Raw genomic sequence first — 25,927 nt, 5'->3', positions numbered from 1 at the left:
CATTACCGTTGTTATTACAATATGTTCATTATGTTAATATTATAAGATATATATTTAACAGTCTTTATAGTTTAGAGACACTTGCGATTTTGTTAGAATACTCATAGATCCCCCAATTCCTATTGGGACTCTTTTCATGTGTCAATAATTTTACACATACTCGTGCAGTTGCCGTACATCTTCTTCTATCTAAAATAATCAAAATACTCAACTCACATGTATCTACAAGATACACAACTCAATGTGAGAGAAATACATTGAGTCAACGGATCGCCATAACCACCACTACAAACAAAAAGACGAAAATCTTGAACATCGAATTTCGATGCGACGAATGGCCAACGCTTTGCCCAAACTCACAACGATTCGCCACCTCAATTCGATACGACAATTTTAACGAAATTCGACCAAAAATCGAGACGCGCGCGCTAAGTGCACCAACGCCGCTGCAAGAACAACCGCAGTTTAATAATTCGTACATATATACATAAATTAGCAACGGAATATTTAAATGAATTTTTATTCTCAATTTTTCTCAACTTAATGGAAAATAGATTTATTAGTTCATGCAAGAAGCGATAATAAATTTTTGGAAACACATAACAACCAATTAACGCGAACAAACGAGAAGAAGAAAAAAACACTTAACTAAAACGATTCGAATAATCCGAAAAGAAACGGGAAAAAACAAAAAATAAAAATTAATTCACGGACAAAAATATTTGAATCAAGGAATTTTTCTCTAAAAATTTACGCCACCACAGAAAGCAGTAAATTTTATTCACACACATACATATGTTCCTATGCTGACAAGCCGAAAAAATTCGACGTGCAAAATTTTTTCGGAATACAAATTCAATAGCCAAAATTCAGTTATCAAACGAATTTGTGATTTGTGGTAACGTGTACAATCTCTACTTTACTATACATAAACTAAATACTATCCTCTACTCTATGTATTCTACACCAGTTTTTGTTACATGTGTTACATACGTACATAATTAAATTATCAATACCTAGCATTTTTTTAATAAATTTCTTGTTGCAATTTTTTATGAAAATAATAAAAAAAAAATTTGCATATATTTTTAGAGAAAAAAATTTTTAAATATTGTGCTTGTTTTTTGAGTTATTACCCCACGTACGCCTAGAATAGAGGAGCTTGTGCTGAATTTTGTTACAAAAAAAAAAAAAAAACAATATCTGAAAACTTGAAGTTTACTAAAAAGAAAGAAACATTCATTGAAACATTTTAATTCAAAACAACAAACTTGAAACTCAGAGTGCCAAAAATGGTTGCACAGTGGCAATTAATCAATCAAAATTATAAAAATATGGATGGTAATTTTCCCAAAGCAAAAAACAAAATCTGTACATAAGTTTGCATACTGCACGTGTTTCATGTTTTACATATCCACACATCGCTGTGTACATATGCGTATTAATACATAAAAACAAGTAAAAAAAATAAATAAATAAAATAAAAAACTTAAAAATTCACGATAAATAAAAAATAGCTTCAATTAATAAGTAGAAACAAAAATTTCCTTAATAATATTAATTTAAAAATTTATGTATGTAAATATTTTTATGCAAAAAAATTATAATCTTAAAAAAGTTATGTTAAACAAATTTTTTAAATATATTTCTCCTTCAATGATGTGATCACACGTATTAAAATATAAGCGAATTGCGCCCGGCCCCCAAGTCAGTGCCGTCGTCTTTGTCACTATTGTTGTTATTGTTGTTACAATAAGCAGCAGCAGTGCACCGCTGTCTTCATCGCTCGCAACGCCAGCCTTTCGATTGGTGCGCTGTGTGGTGACGTGCTCATCTTTGTCAACGTTCCACTTTTGAATATTTATTTATTTCGCTCATTGCCCAAATTTTAAACACACTTGGACATACGAATGACTGTATTGATAGCAAATGGCATATGAAAGAACTATGTAAATACACATCCGTCCATACATACATATATGTATCTACATAAATAAATACTCCTAGTAGAGCAGCATGATATTAAAAAAAAAAAATAAATAAAAATCTGCGTTCCTCTGGCGGCTATTATTTGTTGTCGTCCAAATTATCAATGTTTTTAGTATTATAGAGGGAAATATGAGCACTGAAATCATCCGTTTATATGTATGTGTAAACTTTTATAATAGCCAGAATTCTATGGCATACAATTTTTCAACTTATATGCGACAAAAATTTATTTTTATGCGAAAAACTATGCCAAAATGTTGGTGCATTTTCGTGAGTTTGCTCGCAAACTAAATGGAATTCCATTTTATTTTCTATTCAGTCTTTTTGAGCACAAAATATGTAAAAAAAAAAACCAAAACAGGAGCTCCTATTAAAAATGATACATACTTATAACATATTTTCCGGAAATAGCGGCATACATATGTTTTTTTTTTTAAGGTATGCTATTAGTTTTGAACATAATGTCCAGTTTTCCCCTTTTGCGCTGATAGTTTTTTATTCGGAAAATTGTGTTTCCTGTTATAAAAATATTTACATTTTTTAACTGAAAAGTATTTAGGCAAGCACGTTGTTTAGTATTTTGCCGAACACAAGGCGTTGTTTTCATAAAAGTAATTAAAAGCAAACATTTCCCGTTGTAAATTTGTTATTATACAGTTCTAAAAATTTGAATTTACCTACAAACTGATAAAGGAATTTTAACATTTATTAATTAACTAATAACAAAGTCCGCCCTACAAATCATTTCGAGCGAAAAATTCGACCAAAAATTATTGAATAGAGGCATTCTTCTTCTTTATTGGCTCTGTAACCGTCTAAGCAATTTTGGCCGAATCCAAAACAGCACACAAGTCGTTTCTCTTCGGTGCCAGCTGATGCCAATTGTAAAATCCTTCCTGGGCCTTCCTCTACCTCTGTTACCAGCATCGCGAACCGGGATGAATAATTTCAGAGCAGGAGCGTTTCTGTCCATTCGAAGGACATGGCCAAGCCAGCGGAGCCGCTGAATTTTAATTCGCTGCACTATGTCGAAATGCTTGTAAATCGTTCGCAGAGTTTTTCTCTCGAAAACTCCAAGAGCCACTTCATCAGGGTTCTTTCACTGCCCATACCTACGCGCCATAAATCAACATAGACATGATGATGAGTTTTCTACGACGAAGGAGTTTACTTCTCAATTGGCTACTCAGTCCAACATAGCACTTATTAGCAAGAGTGATTCCCCGTGGGATTTCGATGCTGACATTATTATTGGCGTTAATGCTGGTTCGCAAATAAACAAAGTCGTGTACTTTTTTCTTTCATTCTTTTTAAATCGTTCCCATTTTCCTACACAAAAGTCCAATGCCAAAATAAGATAAACCAGTTGTATGAATTATAGAAATTTGAAAATTTGTGTTGAGAAAAAGAAGAAAAAGCAAAGAATTTCACTATAATATATTGAAATACTACTATTTTTCAAAAGTTCCATTTTGGCACTTTGTGCAAAATCGAAAAATTAAGTGCCATTTGAAGTAAAATAGGGCCAAAAATGGCACGGTTTGAGCCAAGTGGGCAGCCCTGCCGTAGCCTTTGTTTTTACCGATAATAGTTGTGTTTTCTTATTCTCCAGCAAGAAATATCCAGCAACGAAATTTCGCAATAAGTTGCTAGTTTTATGAACAGCTGATTAATTTGTTATTTTCCGATGCAATTTTCTTAGAAAACTAGTATTTTCCATCTTATTATATATTTAAATGGGTTTCTTTTGTCAATTGCAACTCTAAAAGTACCTCAAACAATTATTTTGTTAATGTGTGTAAGTAATAAAAGATAGAATAAAACTAAATTTCATTGAAATCGGATTAAATTTAATGTTTTCATCCACAAAATTATTTTTAAGAAAAATTAAAGCATCAAAATTTTAAACTTTTTAATACGACTAGGTAAAAAATCTAGTATGCACCTGTATAGCCCATTCAATTTGTTATAATAATGTGCAAATTCCAAAGGTCTCGAAATTCGTGTTGATTTTTGATAATTTTTTTTTCACTGTCCTACGCATTTTTCCCAAAAATATGAAGATTTTCAGATTATTTTTTTATATGGAAAAAATACGTAAGACTGTCAGTAAACAAAGAATAGCAAACCTCAAGTTTGAAATTTGCCCATTGTTTTACAAAAATTTAATAGACCATACATTTGTTTTATAAATTAAATTACATTTGTTATATAATTAATTAAAAAGTTTGCAAGTTTAATGAAACTTTGCAGAATACTTCTAAATTTCGAACACAGTTTGAAACTTGATTTTGTATGGAGTTTGTTAAAATATAAGCTATGTTTTAAAAAAAACCTAACATAAAATATTTAGCATGAAAATCATGGCATATTAAAAAAAAATCGCCGTATACTAAACTTTGTGAGTCGCTGTATGTATGTATTAAGCAAAATGCAATTGAAATGTGGGATGGATGACATGAAAAATGTGCTTCCAAGATCGTAATTATTTACCCAATGTGGCCACTTTAATCTGGAGTGAATGACTATTTGACAGGAGACGGACTCTTTAAGTTGCTAATTTTATTTTGGCATCCTTGTACTTCTGTTTTTTAAGGAGGCAAAGTTTTAACGGGCATTATACAAAATTTGTGTAATTAAAATTGTACTGCTGTCTGAAACTAGCCTTTGACGGAAAGAAGGGTGGAAAAAAGATCGATATTTAAGTACACCAATGTCTTAGAGGCGGATGTTGTTGATTTTGATGTTTTTTGAGAAACTATTGGTACATCGAATCATCAATGTTCTACTTCTTAGAAGAAAAACACTTCCTTGCCAGGTCCGGTAGTTGGAACGACTCATATAACGAAATTTTTAGCTTATTGTAATTTTTGTTGGAAAGTCCCTGGTATGACCAATGACATGTTTTGGTATTTGTTGTTCAAATTTCTTAAGATTAATAAAGGTTTTTAGAAAATATGGTTCCGAACTTTTCATTAAAATGTTTAGCAAGCATTTTCAATTAATTACACACATACATTTGTAAATTCTGTCATTGCTTTATTCAAAAAGTAAGATTAAAATTACTTCTCTGTCAAAGAATTAATGGATACACGAGAATTTTCAAATATCAAAAAGCGAATGAGTTAAGAATCATTAATCTCTTCAAAAAGAAAAATACATAAATACACATCTATCTACGAGCAGCTAAATAAATTATCGAAATCACTTGGCAGGTGAGAAATGTATTCAAATCTAGAGATTTATTTTGAAAATTTTTTCTTGCTTATATGTATGCTTGTACATTAGGCTGCATCACCCTCCGTACAAAAAAAAAAAACTCGATACCGTTTTTCCGTCGAAATTATAAAATGTCTTATATTTTATAACTTCCGCCATCATATTTCGGAAATCACTAAAATGTATGTATGTGAGCTGGATCCAATTGAAAATAACTCCAAAAATCGAGTTCTTTATAGATTAAATTAGGTAAGATTAGGTTTTGAAAATGTTTTTTCACAAAAAATCACCTCGGATGATAAAATAGATTAAGCTTAAAAGTCTGCTTAAAAATGTTTAGACATTTTTTTCCCAAGAAATTTAAATAATGAGATTTTTGGAGGTTTTATTTCTAAATATTTTTACGAGCCATTTTGGCGGAAGTTCTAAAACTTTTTTGTGGTGATGCACCCTAAACCCAAACCCAAAAACACTCTGCAATTTCAAAGTCGCTTGCAATTAAAAAGTATAGAAAAATATTCCAAAGAAAATACACATACGAAAAATAGAAAGTCGGCAACGCAAATAAATAGACCAAAAAGACTAGACAAAATGGAACATCAGCTGCAGACATGAAAGTAAAGTCAAACGATGCCAAGTGAACAAGCACGCATACACGGGCGAATGAGTAACACATTACTTGAGCCGCTAAAATTAGCATCAACAACAATGCACAAACATTGAAGCAAGCAAGCAAGCATGTGTTGTGGCATATATTCAGTAAAAAAGTGTGGCATTTTAGGGGATCATATATGTACATACTATATACATATTTTATATCATACACTGGCGGTCAAGAGTGGATGAATGTAGTTTTATTTTTAATATCTACAATGTTATGTTTTCGAGGCTAAAATTTTTTTGTTATTTTTTTTTTAACATGGTTCATAATTTAACAAAAACCATATAAATCAAACTCACAAATTTTACACAGAACTTAGAAAAGTTTCACAAACGTTCATAAAAATTTTGGGCTTTTCAAAAAGAACTTTTATAAAATTTTTGTGTATGCAGTGCAAGCGACTTGAGCGACTCAGAAATCGCACTGATTTTTAAAAATTTTTTTGCTGCGGGTTTGTCCGTTTTTTTTCATACAAATAGGGCAATTTAGGAAAACTGGCGTTGCTTTTTTGTAATTTTTTTCGCAGACGACCTTGCGCATTTTCTTCCACAAGCAATTCCAGTCAATATGGAAGCAAGTGCGCCGCCAACAAAAAAAAAAAAATAATTCAATGCGATTTTTTAGCTCAAACTTGCATTTATTTTACCAAGATTATATACGCCTGGCAACTGATTAAAAAGCTCAGAATTTAGATAAAATTTAGTGGAATTTCTGTACAAATCTTGAAAGTTGCTAAAGCGAAACCGAACTTTATATACCCGGTGCAGGTATCAAATATCGTCATTTCAATTTTATCTAAACTACCTTTGCATGATAAGCGGGGTGTTTTTCCCGATTTCAAACGTTTTCGATAATATGCTGAGTTAGACTTAATGATATCACTGAACCAGGTTTGGTAGAAATCGATCGAGAAGAGGTTACCAAGATACACCTTGTCGCCATAAAGTTGGCGGTGCGACGCCCATTTCCTAAAATTCTATTTATTGGTAAGAGATAATTGTAACTTGGAGTTAATTAGCGTCCTCAGTTATTGAAATATCGGAGTTTTCGTATTTCTGAAATTTACCGTTATGCGGGAAGCGGGTATAATCTAAGTCCGTTTTTGAATAATTTTCAACAAATTGCTTTTCCGTGTCAAGATTAAGTGCACGGAGATTGCTAGAAATTGATAAATCGGTTGCCGAGATACATATTTGTGATCATAAGAGGGCCGCTTTATGCGCATTATCAAAAAAATATTATAACAATCCAATTTATCAATGATTTATCGAAGTTTTCGTGTTTCTGTAAATTACCGTTATATGGAAGGTAGGCGTGGTTATTGCCATATATCAAAGCTTTTCAATGGGTTTCTAAGCTAGACCCTAGCCAAGGCTCGTACCAAGTTTGGTAAGGATTGGTGAAACGACTACTCAGATACAGCATTTCATTATAAGTTGGCGGGGTCACGCCCATTTTCCAAAGATTTCATAATAGTATTACTTTTTGTCAAAATTCTACTTCACATACTAATTATCAACAATTTGGATTAAATATTTACAGAAATATCGTAGTTTTCGCATCTTTCGAGAATACCGTTATATGGGAAGTGGGCCTAGTTACAGTCCGATTTCATCAATACAAACCTACCCTGGGTAAAGGGCAACCTACCCACCGAATTTCGTTTGCTCGAGTTATCGTGCTCACCAGCAGACGGACTGCTCTATTCATTCTGAGCATTTATGTATACATTTGTCTATATCCATCTCGATTCGTTACAAACAAACCTTATGTGAACATGTGGGCTCCGGTATAAAAACAAAACAACATTCATCCACTTTTGACCGCTAGTGTATGTATATATATAACCATATAAATATATCTATGTATGTATATATAAATTTTGTATACATTTCGTTGTTCTAAATAGTTATTTGCTAGTCGCGAGCCATTACCTAATGTTTAACTTTAGCTTCATTTCTTGAATATACAACCGCTGAGAAATTGTGAAACTCACACGTCAATACGGCATTGGTGACAATGTCGATGCAGAGGTATGCACATGCGTGGGAGTGTGCGGCGATGACAGATTTTATTGGCACTGATTGCCAGTAGTTTTAAATAGAAAGTGAAAAAAGCAAAAGAGCGTATAAGAGGCATTAAAGAAACGCTAAAAAAAGAGACTAAAAAATAAATGCGAATCATATATATGTAAGTACATACATATATGGATGTAAGAATGTACACGCGCGTAAAATGTGGCATAGAAAACAAGAATAATTGTATTTAGTAGTATTTAATTACCTTCTGCTTAAACAAAAAAAAATATTTACTAATTCACCCTCTACCTGTCACAGAATTTTCTTACAATTAGTTAAAGCTCCGTTGGCATTCTCTTAGCAGCCCTACTTAGCCAGATAATCGCTAGCTTTCAACGCAAAAATTCTCAGGCACTAAGTACTAAAAGTTGGAATGTGGAGAATTAATGAGTGGAAAATTCAACCAGCACTTGACTGTACGCTAGTGGCTGAGCAGTGAGCAGCGTTTCATAGCAGAAGCTGCAATCGTTTACATTTTTTTATTTCTACTTTTTCTTCTCCCTTATTTCACCACTCTTCGTTCATCTGTGTTCACCTTCTTTCGCTATTTCGGTATTTTTTACTTCTTTTGCGCAAACCACAACATTTACTTTTTTTATAGTTGAATTATGCAAGAATTTTTTTACTGCAATGCGAATACTCACAGCGAGTGCCACTGTGCGTGAAGAGGGGGAGAGAAAAAAATTTAAATGAGCAAAAATGCACTTTCTAAAATGCCGAGAAAGTCAATGAAAATTTATCAAAGAATAGTATAAAATGTAGAGTCGTAAACACAGTTATGGCTGAAGCCAAATAGAAGCAGAAAAGGGAAATGAAATGAAAATAGAAGAAAACCTTGAAGCGGTAATTGCCAATGAGTGATGACCAGCAATAGCTTTTACGTGCGGGAACTTTGTTTAAATTTCAGCTTATCGTAAAATACTCAAAGCAACCTCTTAAGCAATGTTATAGAATTTTAAACTTGCGATTTTCTCACGCCCAATCACATAGCTCTCGAATGCCGAGATTTTTTCGATTTGATGAACACCACTTTTCCCGAAAATCTTTTTCCTGGCTACATTCTTGCCTTGATTTCTCTTTTCACCAATGCCAATGGTCAGATTTTCTTTCCGAGTCACCAAAAGCACATTGTCCATTCCAAAGCCAATTTGTTGTAATGTCACGGGGCTGGAACACCAATATACCTATCATCCAGGAATATCTACTATTCCCGCTCTTCAGAATCTAACAAGGAAAACTGAGAAGTCCCGGGAGGACAAAGAGGTGGCGGTGGGTTGTTTATTGGATATGGAGGGCGCTTTCGACAACATGGAACACTCTATTATAGACAATTGCGTCCGGCGCTGGATAGCAAACATCCTTAAATCCAGAACCATCACATCCACTCTAGGATAGGAAAGGGTCAGATTCATAGCTACGAAAGGTTGCCCGCAGGGGGGAGTGATCTCCCTTCTGCTCTTATCCATCGTAGTAGATGAACTACTCTGCCTTCTTAGCGAAAGCTGCTTCGACGTTCAGGGCTAAGGGGATGACAGTGTCATCCTAATCAGAGGTAGGTTCGAAGATACCATCTTCAACCTCCTACAGAATGCTCTGAACATAGTCGCCAACTAGTGTAGTAGCAATGGGTTAAACCTAAACCCGAAGAAGACTAGCATTGTCATTTTCTCTAGGAAAGGGAAAAGGAACAAATTGGTAGAGCCATTCCTTCAAGGTGAAAAGATACACTTCTCCAAAGAGGTAAAATATCTATGAATTATCCTTGATGACAAGTTCTCATGAAATCCGCATCTAGATACAACTACAATCTTATGGGATAGAACTGGGGCATCAGACCAAAACTGAAGAGGTGGATGTATGATGCCATCTCCAAACCCATTCTCACCTATGCTGAACCCGTCTGGTGGAAGAATTCGGAAGTGAAGTCCACACAGACCAAGCTCAGCAAGCTACAGAGACTGACCTGCGTGGGCATCACTAGCGCGATGAGAACAACACCAACGGCGGCTAACGAGGTGATTCTTGACTTGCCTCCCCTGCACATTGTAATCAAGACCTAGAATCATTCGACCTAAATGGGATTCAGCCAAAGTAGCTCGCGAAGTTTCTTAGCAGTACGTGGATCAAATATGAACTGTAGTTGAATAGAGACTTGTTACATTAAATCGTTTCGGTGGCGGCAACTAGGTGACCTTCTCCCTTTTCTAAATCGAATCTAATCTAATCTGGAACTGGAGCTGGGTTCACCCAACAGAATGTGGAAACCTCATGCTGTCTTAAGAAGCGCTTTAGTCTTAGGAAAGGCTTTAGTCTTTCTTCCAAGTATTCCCTAATATACTTATCTATATATCCTCTTTTCGCCACAGCTGCCGATTGTTTGCCAACCGGGAATTTACGAGGAAAGTTTGACCGCCTTTTAGACGTGAACTTTTCGTCCAAATTACCCCGCTAATATTCAGTGTAAAGCTCCTGCCCTGGAAGCTGCGAAATGTCGGCTAAAACAGTGACGCGAAGACTTTTTGTGTGTTGCCCGTAGGAACTTTGTCTAGTTTCGTGCAACGAAAAACGAATCTCCTTTGCTTCTTGATTATCCGCTGCAAAAGACTATACTAACAGAACTGGTGTAATTATTTTGCTTGGATCCTAAAACTATATACGGTGTCATAAGTTGCTTAAAAAAGAGGCTTTAAATCGACAAAAAATGTAGTGTGTTTAGCTTTTATTCATTGTGAAAATCGGGTCAGTGGAGATTTTACAAACCGTAATGGCTGCAATCAACTAGCTGGCGTATCATGTCAAATTGCGCTTAAAAGCCGGCATCCCGTCGGCTTTTCGACATAAAACTTTCCTTGACTGTCGCACCTGCTTAGCTCGCTGCTCTGATGGAAGGTACGTCAATCCCACTCGAAACGTATCTTCCATCTACCACAACGTAATTAAATACTTTTTCATTCAGAAATCAGGGGAAACCTCAATAGCTTTATAGAAGCCACTACCATGTTCCGCATAGTGCCAAGATCGATGAGCTTTTTTCCGTTATCCAACAAGGTCTTGTCATGAAGTCTCAAATTGCCGATTGAGTGGCCAATCCAAGTCTTTTTGGAATTGAAGCCGTCAAGCACGATGTAAACATTCTGGCGAGTGTAGCGCACTCGTACCAAGCGCGCATATTAACGCTCTGTGGTCTCTTCATCCTCCAACAGAGCTATTATTTTTGTACTTAGCTTTGGTGCGGATTATGTCCTTCCATTGTATTCGAAGGCACCCTATCGCTCGTTGCGTGCCTAGTCGAAGAATCTTTTCCTCCAGCCAACCTCAAATCGCACTTCGAATTTCTGTGCTCTTATGGCAGCAGTAATAGACATTGCACGAGGAAAATTTGTTGCAGTCCTGTAACATCCAAGGCATTTGCTGAACTGCGGGGTTATCAGACTCCTTTTTCTTCATTTTCTTCATGACACTCACCAGTTGGATAAAGGCACCTTCTCAATTGTGGGTACGGCCATTCCAGGTGCATATCCCTATTGTACTCAAGGCACACACAGTCGTTATTATTTTTTGAATATGAAGATGAACATGCACATGAAGATGAAGATGAAGATGAAGATGCACTTCAGCACTTTAAATCATGTTTCACTAAGGACCTACATATTTAATAAATGGTGGTATGAGAGGCAAGCCTTAAAACCCTCCCCTTTGTGTGACAACATCAAGCCGTATGCCATAAATCGGATGAAAAGCTCGGCCAATCCAGTACTATGAGCGGCAAGCCTACAACTGACACGTTTGTTAGGAATATATTCCTTTTTTACGTAATTATTCGAAGGTTGTCGGAGAAGACCTTAAAGATTGAAATTTCTTGAACCAACTCGGTATTTAAATTGAAAATTAAACTTTTCTCACCCTTTTCGCATTTATTGCTGTTATAATAAATCACTTGTTGCCACATTAAATAAACAACTAACAGCTTTAATCCTTGCTTGGCCAACAAAGGTGTTATAACACAACTACAAATCACCTTTATTATAAGCAAAACCGAGCAACAAACAAACCGAAAACTTCAACCAGCTGCTTTGTAAATGCAAGAAAATCTTTTATAGCAACAATGAATCATAGGGGTAACCCAACGCCGCAACAATAACAAGAAAAAAAAAGTGTAATAAAAACAATATGGCCTGATACAACAAATCTTAACACTTGAAAAATTATAACCCAATAATAACGAGGGAGAGAACAAAAACAAAAGGAAAAGAATAAACGAGGGAAATGCACGCACATATGAGCACAAATTTAGGTAAAGGCCAATGGCCAAATCAAGGCAGGGTTAACAGGTCAGAAAATTAGTGTAGGTGGCAAATGAGTTGTGGGTATGGCGCCAAATGTGTAGATGTGTAATTTGTATGTTTATACGCATGTATGTAGGTAACTGAGTGTTCACACGTACTCAGCGAAGCGCATTTTATTACGACTAAAAGTGACAGGTGGAGATTGAACGCCTCATCTTTGTACACTTAACTTTTGCCCATTAAAACAATGAAAACGGGAAATTGATGATATTGCATGTAGGGAGGAAGGATATCAGTGCTGATATCGGCATTTGCTTTTTAAGCTGGCGTATCTGATACCGTACGTACGATAGCTGTTGGCTGGCGGCTGTGGCCGTTAACTGAATTTCACATCAATCAATATTAATTTCCGTTAATACCAAACAAACATATCCTTGCATGCGTGTACATAATACGCAAGTAGCTATGTAGCTATGTAATGTACATAGTAGCACATACATACATATGTATGTATGCAGTAAAAATGCTGGCAGTTTTGATTCGTTTGCACCTAAAAGATAGCCAAACACCTACATACAAACTCAGCGCGAGCACACCAACGTACATACATATGTACATATACATATATGTACACACTCACGAAATTCTCATGTATGCACAATAAACATGTTTTATGTTTACTTAGGGATTCAAAGCGCTACTGCAAAGTGCGCTGGAGAAAACTACACAACCAGGATAAAAAAAAAATATGAGGAAATAGAGGCAGAAAAATTAAATGAAAACGAAAGGTCGAAAAGCCGTTAAGGCCACTAGGCTGGTGTTGACCAACTACTACGATAGTCATGCACGTATGTAGCTACATAAATACATTCATATACATACATACATATACACTTGTATGTATGATTATGCAGTTGTTGTATATTGAAGTAAACACGTTCGCTCGTCCATCAAACCACAAACACATCACCCTCATTGCTGTTGCCACAAATGACCGTGATCCCTTAATGCCTATTGGTATATGAATGCGCACGTGTTCATACCTCAAATAGCCTAAGAGATGCTGAGTTGTTGAGCTGCTGCAGTTGTGAGTAAGCGTAATGTAAAGCTCCATACATACACAAATACAGAGCTAGTTGTGCTTATTCACTTATGTTTGGCCGCATATCTGCCAGTCTGCGGTGGCTGCGCTCGTACAAGGTGTTGGCCAACCTACGTGGCGCTTATGCCTCAACTTGCCACGTATGCACATACACACACACACACACACATGCATATGAACATATACACAAACGTGGTATAATTGGGCATATTGACGGCCAGTTGCATGCTTTCAAACCAGTCATTTACTATGAATTTTCGCACATTTTATGCTCCAGGCACGTTCATCGATATGAAAACAAAACGGATATCCGCAAATTACCACTTTTAGGCATTTCACTCATTCGACCAAGTATTCGTTTGTACGCTTGTGCGCCTATACATTTACGTTCATTCATTCATTTATGCAACAGCATTCATATTGGCACTTACACTCAACTGCACGTAGACACACACACACACACACACGCGCACACACAAATACACTCACTCAAGCACTTGGCCATTTACATGCCAGGTAATGATTTTATTGGTAGCAGCGGTAGTATTATAGCTAGGTAGTCATATAGCATTTGACGTGCTCTGTTTTGAGGTGGCATTTGTTGCACGGCGTACGAGTAACAATGATTGGAATTTTTTCCAGCCACTGTTGGCAGTACTCAAGAGCGCTCTCTATGCATACACTAGGAGATACAAGGTGAAGGTTTTCAAACCAATTCGTTATGGCAATTGATGTGATAGCTTTTTTGGTAGTCAAGTAAGGTGATACCGTAATCACGACTGTTGTAATATAATAATTCGGAAATGAGTTACAATATATCTGGCGCGTGACTACGCTACCACGCGTGCTGACCATTGCAGGCAATATTACCTGTTTGACCTTGGAAAATTTTTTTTTCTATAGATAAATAAATAAATCCACTTTCAATTGACTGGACGAGGATTCTGTGACCAAAATTGTATCCTTACAGACGGCGGTAAGGTGGACTAATGAGCCGGGAGGTCGTGTATTCGAGTGCCACTGTCAGTAGAATGTATTTTTTTTTTTTATTCATTCAATTATTGCTTGTGAGGTAGTTTGGAGTATTTAAGATAATACTCTGAGGTAGGCCAAGGCTATAATGGAATTGAAGCATTATCTATGTTTATCTTCTGAGCCACCCCTCGGCATACTCAGGCAGCAGAATACGACAACCCCAAGCCCGAGAAGTGTGTCAGAGCTAAAGTCCAGATACGATTTCAATATAATTACAGTTCAACCTATCTGAGGTCATGAAGGTCGCAGGTTATTTGAATTTCTTCAGAATGCACTGGGCGAATTCTAAAGAGATTTGAATGTCAGACACTTTGAAAAATTCGCTTCGGAGTTGTAGGTATTTCTATTCGATGATCTCGTTGCTGGGCTATAGCAATGAGGAAATAAGAATAAGCCTTCCCTGTTCATTGAAATTGCCCTTTTAACGCACCAAGTGAACTCCATAAATGCATTCCATGTATCCCTAAATATTTATGTATTTATTCCTAAATCAATAACTGGTCTATAATCATTCTTAACATTTTCTCATTTAACGTGCTATTTCGGCAAATTAGGGAATAAAAATAAATTACTCTCTCATAAATATCAAAAATGTATCAAAACGTTCCAAAATCAGCTGTTTTAATTGTTTTTGTTTTTTATTCGATTTAAAATACTTCATTGCGAGCAGCTGCAGCATTTGCTGCACTTTTATTTTAGGAGAATCTGAATCTGAATCTAATTTTTTTTATCTTGCATAGCTAATAAAAATGGCAAATATCGATATTTTCTGAAGCTTTAGTGGTGTTTTCCATTTTTGTGCTTTATAAAACTCCCTTTCGGATGTAAACAAACAGCATTTTTTATGGCAATTTGACTTTTTGCACATTTGTGTCAAAAAAAGACCAGACTGTTTCGGGCACGAGTTATTTAGAAAACATGCGAGAGGAATGCTTTCTGGACTGTTTTGGACGCCCGCGGAAAATATTTTTGTATCAACTAATTAATACGCTAAATAAAATATTATAAAAATTTGGGAGTCAGCCGAAATCTACTTTTTTACTATTTTCCAAAAAAAAACACCATCCAGATTCTTGCCACCTATTCAAAAAGTTAAAATCAGTTTAATTCACGAGCGAAAGGAAATCTTTTAATGTCAAAAGTGAAAGAAATTTTTTCACGAAAATTGCCACCTATTTAAAATTTAAATGAAATGCAATCAGTTACTTAAATTAGATATTACGGAAATATATATGTCAAATAAAACGGATTGAAAATCTTTATTTAAAAAATATTTTGAAAATAGCGGTTATACTCGTGATCGAAAAATTAAAAATGGCGTTTAAAAATTTATAGAAAAGTTAAAAATTCACAGGTAACACTTTTTCGTGATCGAAAGATTAGAAACCGTAAAATGACGGCTAAATCTCGACCAAAAATGTAAATCAAATTTTAATTCTTAAATTATTGTTTTTATTATAAATATCATAACTTAATAATTATGTATTGATATTAGGCCGATTGCTTCGGTTTTTCCAAACTAGCTTCAACAGGGTTTTTTTGATATCTATAGCCGTTTTTTTTAAATCTTGATTTTTCGAATATCGAATAAAGCGTATTTTTTATCGAACAAACCGTTTTTTTTATTTCATACAAATTACAAATCTACACCTCTCTTTGCTCCAGATCCGAAGAAGTACATTCGGAGGTTTGCCTTTTCTTGATGTTGCTGCTACCAGAAAGTGAACCACGGACCTCCCAAGTAGCAGTAGGCACGTCTAAGCACTTTGCTAATTTCAAAAAAGGGAACCGTTTTAGTCAAATTGCAATTTTCCGATTACTCGAAACCCGATTTTTGAAAAAAGGCGAATAATCAAAAACCCTAATTCATATGAAACAAAAATTGTTAGTATATGAGCCATTCTTTTTAAGTCGGACGGATTTCGGGAAAAAAATTATATCATGTCTCCGATTCGCTTCAAAATTCGTACGTAGTCTTTGTACTACATATTTACATTAATTTTAGAGGTGGCGATTGGCATATGAGGCATTCTTTTTCATACCGGACACCAAATTTGGTATTGGACTATCGATCCGCTTAGAATTTTTTTTATGGATTCTATACAATGCCTCATATGCCAATCGCCACCTCTAATTTAGTTGAAGAGATAATCAACAACCTTTTGAATAAAATTTATTTTTTCGTGAGGTAATATTTTTCCTTTTTTACATTTGAAATCATAACGTTAAAAGGAGCCTCATGCGCGTGGAGCAGTGGGCAAGAGCTGGGTTTATATAAAGTTGACAAAACTTGTTGGTGAATTGCTTTTTTTTTTATTCACCCCGGCGTCCCAAACGTACAGTGAAACTAGTACATCATTTTTTTCAGTGTATACAATCGTATTTTCATATTCATGTATACAATTACATCTGTGTGCGTTTCCTTCCGGCCATAGCGATTCGCATTGTTATTAACGATTGATCCGCCACATTCCAATCATATATTTATATTAATTTTTTTCGCAAGGTTACCATTTATACATACACACATGCACATTTTCGCCATTGCGATATTGCAGTATTTTTTCATCACCTCAGATGCCACTTGCGTATCAACAAATATGCAGACATTCGCACACACACACACACTGCACACAGCAGCGCCTATCATCCAACGGTTTTCTGTCTCTCTATCTGTTTAGTTTTCTCCACACGTACACTCAATATTAATCATAATTTAATACTTAAAATTATACTTGAAGAAATAAACCGTTGTACGTTGCGACTGTGCATATTTAAGAACGTCAATGGATTTTTTGCATATTGAAATTGTATAGTAGCGTCATTTAGAAGAGTTTTTATGACGAGTGTCAATGTACATTTGTATGCGTAACTGTAATCACATACGTGTTTGCCATTTGTTTAGCACAAAATATCTCATAAATAGAGAGCCCTTGCAAGCCACAAACATAATTTATCGCCAGCCCCCTAATGGCAGCCTGGCAGCCTAGCAGCATGGTTATTTATTTTTGCCAAATTTAAATGCACCAACAAAATATAGAGAAATGCGTAATTGCCTGCCAAAAAATTCTTCGCTGCTATGATGGCCCACGCAAATGTTTGCTACATACATACATATGTATGTATTTTGCCTACGATTTATACATTCGGTATTTTAGTTCATATCTACGTGCGAATATAAGTACTGCAAATCTAATAATAAGCATTTATTTATGCCTCTGAGAGATATTCAAAGGTAAAAATAATGCGTTAGTAGCTGCGTTACATTGCTAGTGGGCGCCACCGGGCTTTTTAATCATAAATTCTCGCCTAATAGCAGGCGGACAATAATAGTTACTCACAACGCTTGCGCACGCACTACACTAGCACCGTTATATATGTGCATATGTACGCACTTCAGAGATAGGGGCATTCTGCTTTACATAATTTTACATTAGGTTACTTGAGCAGAAAAGTTAAGACTTTAGTGCCCAGAAGTACTAAAGATTGATATATTTTAAGCAAATGATCGATTTACTGTTCATTTAAACTACATTGTGTTGAGATTTAAAAATTGCATCTGCACGCGTTTTGGCGCTGCACTTTGGAAGTTAAGTGAAAATTCATTCGAGAAAATAACTGAAGTAATTTCTAGATCTAATACCCAATTGATAAGTTCCTTCTAAATCGTAGTACACTCTTTACGGGTATAGTAAACTCACATGCTGAAATATCCCAGCGCTGCATTCATCGATTCAGTGTAGCTGGCAGCTTTTTTTAATTAAAGATACTGTTAACCCTTTCGACTGTTTTTATCGACTTCTTATCACATCGTCCTCATTGTAGAAGTATGTAGGCAATATTTCAAGTCGCCTCATCCACACTCTCTCTCCTCTGCTACCATAAGCGGGTTGAATAATTTTAGAGCTGAAGCTTCTGCGTCCATTTGAACGACATGGCCAAGCCAGCGGAGCCGCTTAATTCATTGCACTATGTCCATGTCATTGGAAAAATCATACAGCTCATCGTTCCCTCGTCTGCGGTACTCACCGTCACCAAAGCGTAAAGGCACGCAAACCTACCGCGCAACATCGATAACACCATTGGTAGTAAAATCGATTAATAACTTTAACCATGTCCAGTCTGTTTTCTCCACGAATTGTACATAGTGATTTAACGGTGAAATTTCGGACATGATTTTTGAAAATAGTCTATCTCTGATGCGCTGGCATGTCTAGATGCGCTGATATACACCAAAAGACGTGATGCATATTCTGGAAGAGGCAGCATGGCCCTTCACCAAAATCCATGGAATAGAATCCCTTTGTACAAATGGTCCACTCGTATTTAGTTCGAGGGCCCCGGCTTGATCTCCTTTGTTTTGTAAGCAACTGCTCTTTATGTTATTGTTTTCAAGTGTTTGGAGTAAAAGATTCGTCAGGTCTCACCCCGTCGATGAAGAAAATTCACATTCCAAAATCGTATGCAATCAAAAATTAAACGCCATCCCATAATTTTGCGCCTCCTCAATTTAGCGCACAGGGCAACCGCCCCTCTCACCCCGCCCTAAAGCTAACCCCACTATCAAAGAAGTAGCCGAAAGAGTGTGAAGACAACGTAGGATAGTTGAGTTAGGTTCAACGAGCATATCTAGTTCAAGAGTTCACTCAGAGGTCACACAGGCTAAACATGATGGTCGGGAGAGAATTTCTCCATACCTACATATGCTTCCCAGAAGATTCCTATAACTTACTGAGCTCTCGAATAAGTGATCCGCCAGAAATTTTAGGCTCAGCGCTCTTGCATAGGAACGGCTGGCTGAAATATATTTCTTCGTCATCTCTACCGCTTCTATAAAAATTGTCCTGCGGGGCTTCGAACCAGGCGGCCATGTGGCCGATGGTCAGTGTCCTGTTAGTGTGCCAAACTTTCATTTTTTTGGAGGCTTATAAAACTCCGTTTTCCTGACTATGTCTATGCAAATATGTCGTTTCTGACACCAAAGTCTTCATTAGCAGCTTGACTGTCCACAACTAAGGCAAGTCGATCATGCGGACGTCAATTTTATACACACTTATACATAAATATACATCTCTGTTGTGAATACGGTACACTAATCAGAAATTTTCTGAAAAAAGACGACAGATTTAGCTCCAATGTCCATTTCGGAAACATCTGTGTAGCTTGGAATATCATTCCGCTTGTATTTCGACATTATGGTTAAAGTCAACTTCCGTAATTTGATGATCGTAACTTCCATAATTCACTCGGACTCTGTGCAGAATAGAAACAACAAGGTTTAAACACCTTGGCTCTTACTTTATCAAAACTCCAGGGAGTTCTATTGGATGGGCGTGACGCTAGGTCCCTAAGGCCCGTTGCAAATCCGTTTTAGCTCCATGCCCCACTACGGTCCGAGAAATAGAACCAGTACGTTTTTATTTTTTTAACTTTGCAGATCGTTGTATGATGACGTTCTTAAGTCTGAATGAAAAACTGTCGAAAATGTGTTTATGAAAATGATTTTGCTTTTGCCGCCATTTATAAAGCTTCCCCTTTCTTGAACCAGAATTTTTCGAGCGAATGTAATACAACATGAACGGCTATTTCTGACACATAAGAAAACATATATTTGACTTTGCCTCCTTTGGAGTTTTTAAATCTGTAGAATTTTTCTTTGAAAATCGGCCTTGTTCAAAACTGTTGGAACAGCTTTATGCAGGCCTTTTCTGTGATTATTTTAGGACTTATTCGGGACCATTTCGGTACTATTTCGGGGCAGAGATGTTTATACATCACAATTGTATGGTACTTACGCCTTAACGAGGATTGAAGTCGCTGGTATCTTTTGCTTAAAAATTATTTATTAAATTAAACTTCGCATAGTGCACCTTAATGCATCTAAATATGTATTTATATATATGCATACCTTTATAACACACCCAACAACATGCATGTTAAGCCATAGCGCTCGCTCACCTCTTTTCGCAACAAAATACCCTTCGACCGCCAATGTCATAAATCACGCATATATGTATACATACATACGAATGTTTGTTGGTTTATTGTATATTGGCACTTTTGTGCGCCTCAATTTATAGCGAATTTATGCTGGCTATATAGTCGTTGAAATGCGGCTGAGGTTACAAAGTTGTGGCTTACTTTTAGCTAACTATTCGAATATGTTGGTCACCGCTGCTTCACGTGCTAGATTTGCTTTAATTACAATAAAGCGAATGATTTGCTATCAGGTAAAACTATGTATAGGCATACATACCTACATATTTTCTTTGTAACTAATTTGTTTGATTTTATACACATACGTATGTACATACATAATTGCACAGATGTACATATGTGCTTAGTTATTATTTCTCTTAATTAATACATATACATGAACGTTGTGAGTATATAACTCACTATAGGAGACGCGCTTAATCGTAAATTAATGTCAATTAATGGTTTATAAATTAAAGTCAAATGCCAATATACAAGTATTTATTAGCAACGGTTAACTGCTTAATGACGATATTTATTTATGCTTTTAAGTATGTCGAATATGAGCTGCCTAATTACCAATCGGTTGCTCATACGCCACGGTCAACCAAAAAAAATGTCGTTTGCTTACTTTTTGCGAGCGAAATTCTTCTTAATTTTCACCACTCATACTTGTGTCAACCTATTTTAATTATTCACTCTTCATTGTTGTACACACAAAAAATATGTAAATAAAAAAAAATTTATAGATTGTCTGAAATAAACTACGTAAAAAATTGGCTACAGTTATTCGTGCAAATTGTTTGGGAACAATGCCAACAAAGGTCAATTTCAAGTGTCATTCAATTTCAATGAAATTCTCTTGGCACAAAATAACAACAATTTTGAGTACTACATACATACATACATACATACATACATACATACATACATAGTTGAATGAAGTTCACCCAAAAGTTAAGCTTATTTCAGTTGGGTTTTAAAACTACCAATGCAGTGTACGAAGGGTAGCAATGCAAGTGCAAAACATCCATACACATATAAAAAATTAATTTAAAAAGCACACTTCAATTATTTGTGAAAACATAAGTGACCCTACAGAAACAAAATGCACTTACACAATAAGCATTTGAGTGGAAAGAGAAGTGGAAAATAGAAATAGGCAATTATAGCTCGCAATCACACACACACACATACAGTTCTATCCATAAAAATAGAACAACCAATTACATAAATTAAAATAAAGATAGTAAGTACGCGAAATTGGCTAAGGGAAAATGTTCAGCAGACATTTTTTTTTAATCCAAAACAAAGCAACATACAAAAATTTGCAGTAGCGCACTAAGCATCATGCTCAGCTTTAGCAACAACAACACGAATGCTAAATTGAAATAGTTTTTGGGGTAAACTATAATGAATTTATGCAAATGTTGAGTGAGTGGCGATTGGCGAGTGTTTCCTCATCAAACTTACCACCCGCTGCCGTTGCTGTGCAAAAACATAATAAATTTAACATCACAAACAGAACAATAGAACAACAACTCGTAATGTACCTATATACATACATACATACATACATATGTATACCGCAATTGCTGGCATACAATTAGCTGCTGTTGTTGCAACAACCAACTTCACTTTTTGTCAGCGTGACTTCGCCGCTTGATTGTGGCGACTGACATGTCTGGCAACGGCTGCCTGTTAAACTAATGCAGCGGCTGCCGTAACAGTGCAATGACAAAAGAAATGATGGAAAATGTTTGGTTTTGGTAATGGTTTTTTCTTGCCAACTCCTGCATTTTTAATTGTATTTGTTAAAAGTTGTACAAAAAATTTGCATTTGTATTTCAAAGTAAATGTAAATTAAAAGAAATTACAAAATTCTGATTGCTAGATTGAAAGGAATTATTTAAATAGTAGATACATTTTAACAAATTAGAATTTTTGTATATTATAGAATTAATTTTACTATAGTGCTACACAAAACACTAGTAGAAAAACTTGAAAGCGCAAAATTCCCGAAATCTGTAGTTAGGTTAGGTTATCAGGGCAATTCTGGCAACTGTCTTTCAGCTTACCACAGTTTTTCGAAAGACAAAAGTCCTTCTTATGTCAAATGCAAATTCTAGAAATCATCTTGAATGCACTTTGGTAGCTTTCGAAAGACTAACTGACAGATCTGCTAACGACGAGGTCTAAGCGTTATGATGTTAGCCTTTTAGCAATAAATTTTTTTAATCGATTTAATTGATATATATATATATATATAGTATACATACATAATTTTTTAAATATAAAAACCAATAAGCAAAAGCAAATTAAATAAAAAGATAAATGAAAATAAATCAAAAATAAATCAAAATATTTAAAATGAAATGAAAAATCAAACATGTTATCATTACTGTGGAGTAATAATAACTACTTACTTTTTAACAACAATTAAACTATAAAGGCTAATAGATTAAAACAAAGATAAATTAGAAAAAGAAAAATTAGATGAAATTAAAAAAGTGTATATGCATATATTTACTTTTAAAACAAAATTTGAAAACTTAAATAAAATTTAATTAACCAAAAAATAATCAAATAATTAAAAAATGAATACAATCATAAAAATTGAATTGAGTGAAAAAAATTATTTTACTTCTTAAAACAATAAAAGCTAAAAACAAAAAGGAAATTTCATAGAAAAAAATAAAATTAAAATTTAACGAATGTAAAAAAGATATATATTTTTCTTTTTAAAACAGTAAAATCTTAAAATAAAAAAAAAATATATAAATAAAAATTAAATGAAATTATTATTTTTTTCTTTTAAGGACAATTCGATTTCATAATTAAAAGAAAACTAAATTGAAAAAGAAAAAATTATAGTAAAAAAAGTTCCCAGCCCGAGGTTTCGAACCCGGATCTCTCGAAAAGGGCACCAGTTCTTTGTTTACTCGGCCATTACGACTATTGGATCGGCGCGAGCTAATTGATATACAAGTGCTTTCTCTCAAAAGCTTTTCAGCACGAGTGCTGAATGAGAGAGCATTATTTTAAGACTTTTGTACTGCAATGACACGGCACGAAAGTCTTAAAAAACAGCTCCCTTGTCAACTTGCATGGTGGAGAGCTCGTTTGACAGATAGACATAAATAAATATGTAAATCATTTGGTCGCGCTGCTCCAACAGTGGCAATCGCCGAGTGAGCAAGGCTAAGTTTTTAGCAGCCAGATCTGTTGGAGATATGTGCAGGATATCGCTTAGCGCAGCAGTCATCGTAGACTTCAATGCTCCTTCTATTCCTTCAATCGCTAGTCTTTGCACTCTACGCCTTTTCACGCTTTCCTCAACATTTTGCTTCCATGTCAGTTTAGAATCCAGTATTACTCCAAAATATTTCGTGTGATTTTTCTGTGTTAGGTCGCACCCCCTAGCTGAGAGGCTTCCTTCATTCCTGAATTCTATACTTCCGGATGGAGAGACGACTGGTGTACTGCTTTGGACTCGGCCAAAATCGCTTAGGCGGTTACAATGCCAACAAAGGAGAAGAATAATATGAAGAGCACTAGGTCTGTTTTGTCCGGATTTACACTGAGCCCTACTTTCTTGGACCATATATAAATATCGCGAAGTGTCTGGCGCATCAGGTAGCTCATCCTTTTGAGATATTTCCGTATAGGCTAAGTGCGAAACCCGTTCGCAATGGCAGTTATTTTGGACGCTCTGCCTTCAAAAGCTTTAAGGATTCTGTTGGCTGCTAACGACCATAGAAAGGGAGGTGGAATCACATTCGGACGAGACTATGCGGCAACCTAGTATCTATCGTAACCAGTTTTTTCGGGTTATGTTAATCCATACCAGTTCAGCCCCTTCTTATATGGCATTGGCTGAAATGTTATTGAAAGCGCCTGTTATGTCGAGCAATACCCCTATCGTATTTTCTCTTTCGTTCAAGGCTTTTTCAATTTGACCAACAACCCTTTGTAAAGTTGTTTTGGTACATTTACCCTATATATAGGCATGCTGGGTATTAAATTTATATAGTGATCTATTCTGGCTTTCATATAAATGTCATCAGCCTTTCGAGGGTCCTTAAGATGAAAGGTGTTAAACTAATTGGTATTTAGTCTTTAGGATTCACGTGGTTCACTTTACTGGCTTTATGAAGAAGTCCTACTTTAGGCGTTCTCCAATAATCGGCACATGGGAGAGCCAGAGAGCCTAATGCAAGCGAAAAAGATCTGTTCTAGCCAATCAACAATGATTGGATCTGATTTTTGAAGCATTTCTGAATAAACGCCATCGAGCCTGGATGACCTATATGGGGAAAAGGATTTATGGCCCAATCAAGTTTGGATCGTTTAATCAGTTCATCTACATTCAACAGCTCCACTAACTTCACTAAAAGACCACACACAGCCTCCGGTGGCATGGGTGCTATAATTTTTAGCACTTCGGTTGGTCCACAATCTGGGTCTGGTGATTTAATATTTTTTTAAGTTTGCTTGCCCCCACTTGGAGTTAATTCGGTGCAGAAAGCTGGATTTGCTCTGGTGGAGGGATTCTCTCGGATTCATTAGGTATGGAATCGTGTGCCGAGAATAGTATTGCGATAATAGTAAATTTTGCGTGCGCCTTAATTGGATTAGTTGCCATTCCTACAGGTTTTTCCATGACTACTTTATACCCAAGTCAGGTGTCTCCTTTTCGTTTCGTTATAGCTCTACTACCCTATTTTCATTTCACTAGCTCAAATAGCGGCCTTTGTTTTTTTTGTCTTTTTTGTGCTGCTGTTTATCATCGCTGCCGATTCTTGGGCGGCGGGCTTTCCTTTACGGTGTTTTCCAGCGATGTTCGTTGTCCAACATAGACTTGTTACAATCCTGAGTAGTTTCATCCATGGTTATGATGAATGCATTAGATTGTTTTGGGGGAAAAATAAAAATAAAGCATAACAAAAAGTAAAATTTAATAAAGAATAAAATAGTTGATAAATGCAAAAATTGCCAATTAAAATAGAAATATGCTTCACAGTAAAGCTTTCAAAATCAAAACTGAAAATAATGCGTACAAATAAATATGTATTCATATTCGTACATACATCTGTAGATAGTATTTCAAATTCCATCTTGCATACATACATACATATATACATATATACATATTTGTATATTTCTCAGGCCTACATTCCACAGTAAGCACAATGCCCTCATGCATACTACGTTAAGCATTTGTCTTGTCCCAAGTTCACTGCCACATTTTGTGCGTACATACATATTGTTCACGCTAAGCTCTTACCACATACATATATACATTTTTAAACTAATTTATTTCTCACTACACTCCTTCGCTCTCGTTAAAGGTTATAAGCGCGTTGCTTGGCCACCCGTATCGGAAGAGCGTGTCGTTAGGGAATTCACGCCACAACCAACATCTGGTCATTATCCTGTATCGGGTTCGCAACAGCAACAACAACCACCAGCGCAACAGCATCAGCCACAACACTTGCAGCAGCAGCAGCAGCAGCAGCAGCAACAACAACCACCATCTCATTATCAACAACAACAACCGAACGCTGCGCCAGCCAACCAG

The 25,927-nt window shown here is 35.7% G+C and overlaps 1 protein-coding gene across 1 annotated transcript; it reads left to right on the top strand.

The window, feature by feature from the left end:
- Positions 1-364: 364 nt before the first annotated feature.
- LOC108371173 (putative uncharacterized protein DDB_G0294196) lies at positions 365-25,927 on the top strand (the record flags this gene model as incomplete). Its single annotated transcript, XM_017626682.1, has 3 exons — positions 365-898; positions 1,130-1,341; positions 25,698-25,927. Coding segments are annotated over exons 2-3 (279 nt in total), but the record flags the coding sequence as incomplete, so codon positions are not given.

Source organism: Rhagoletis zephyria, unplaced genomic scaffold, assembly GCF_001687245.7.
Source record: "Rhagoletis zephyria isolate East Lansing unplaced genomic scaffold, Rhagoletis_zephyria_1.1 Rzeph_scaffold_04745, whole genome shotgun sequence".
NCBI classification, from domain to species: domain Eukaryota; kingdom Metazoa; phylum Arthropoda; class Insecta; order Diptera; family Tephritidae; genus Rhagoletis; species Rhagoletis zephyria.
This window is presented reverse-complemented; position numbering and strand designations above follow the sequence as displayed.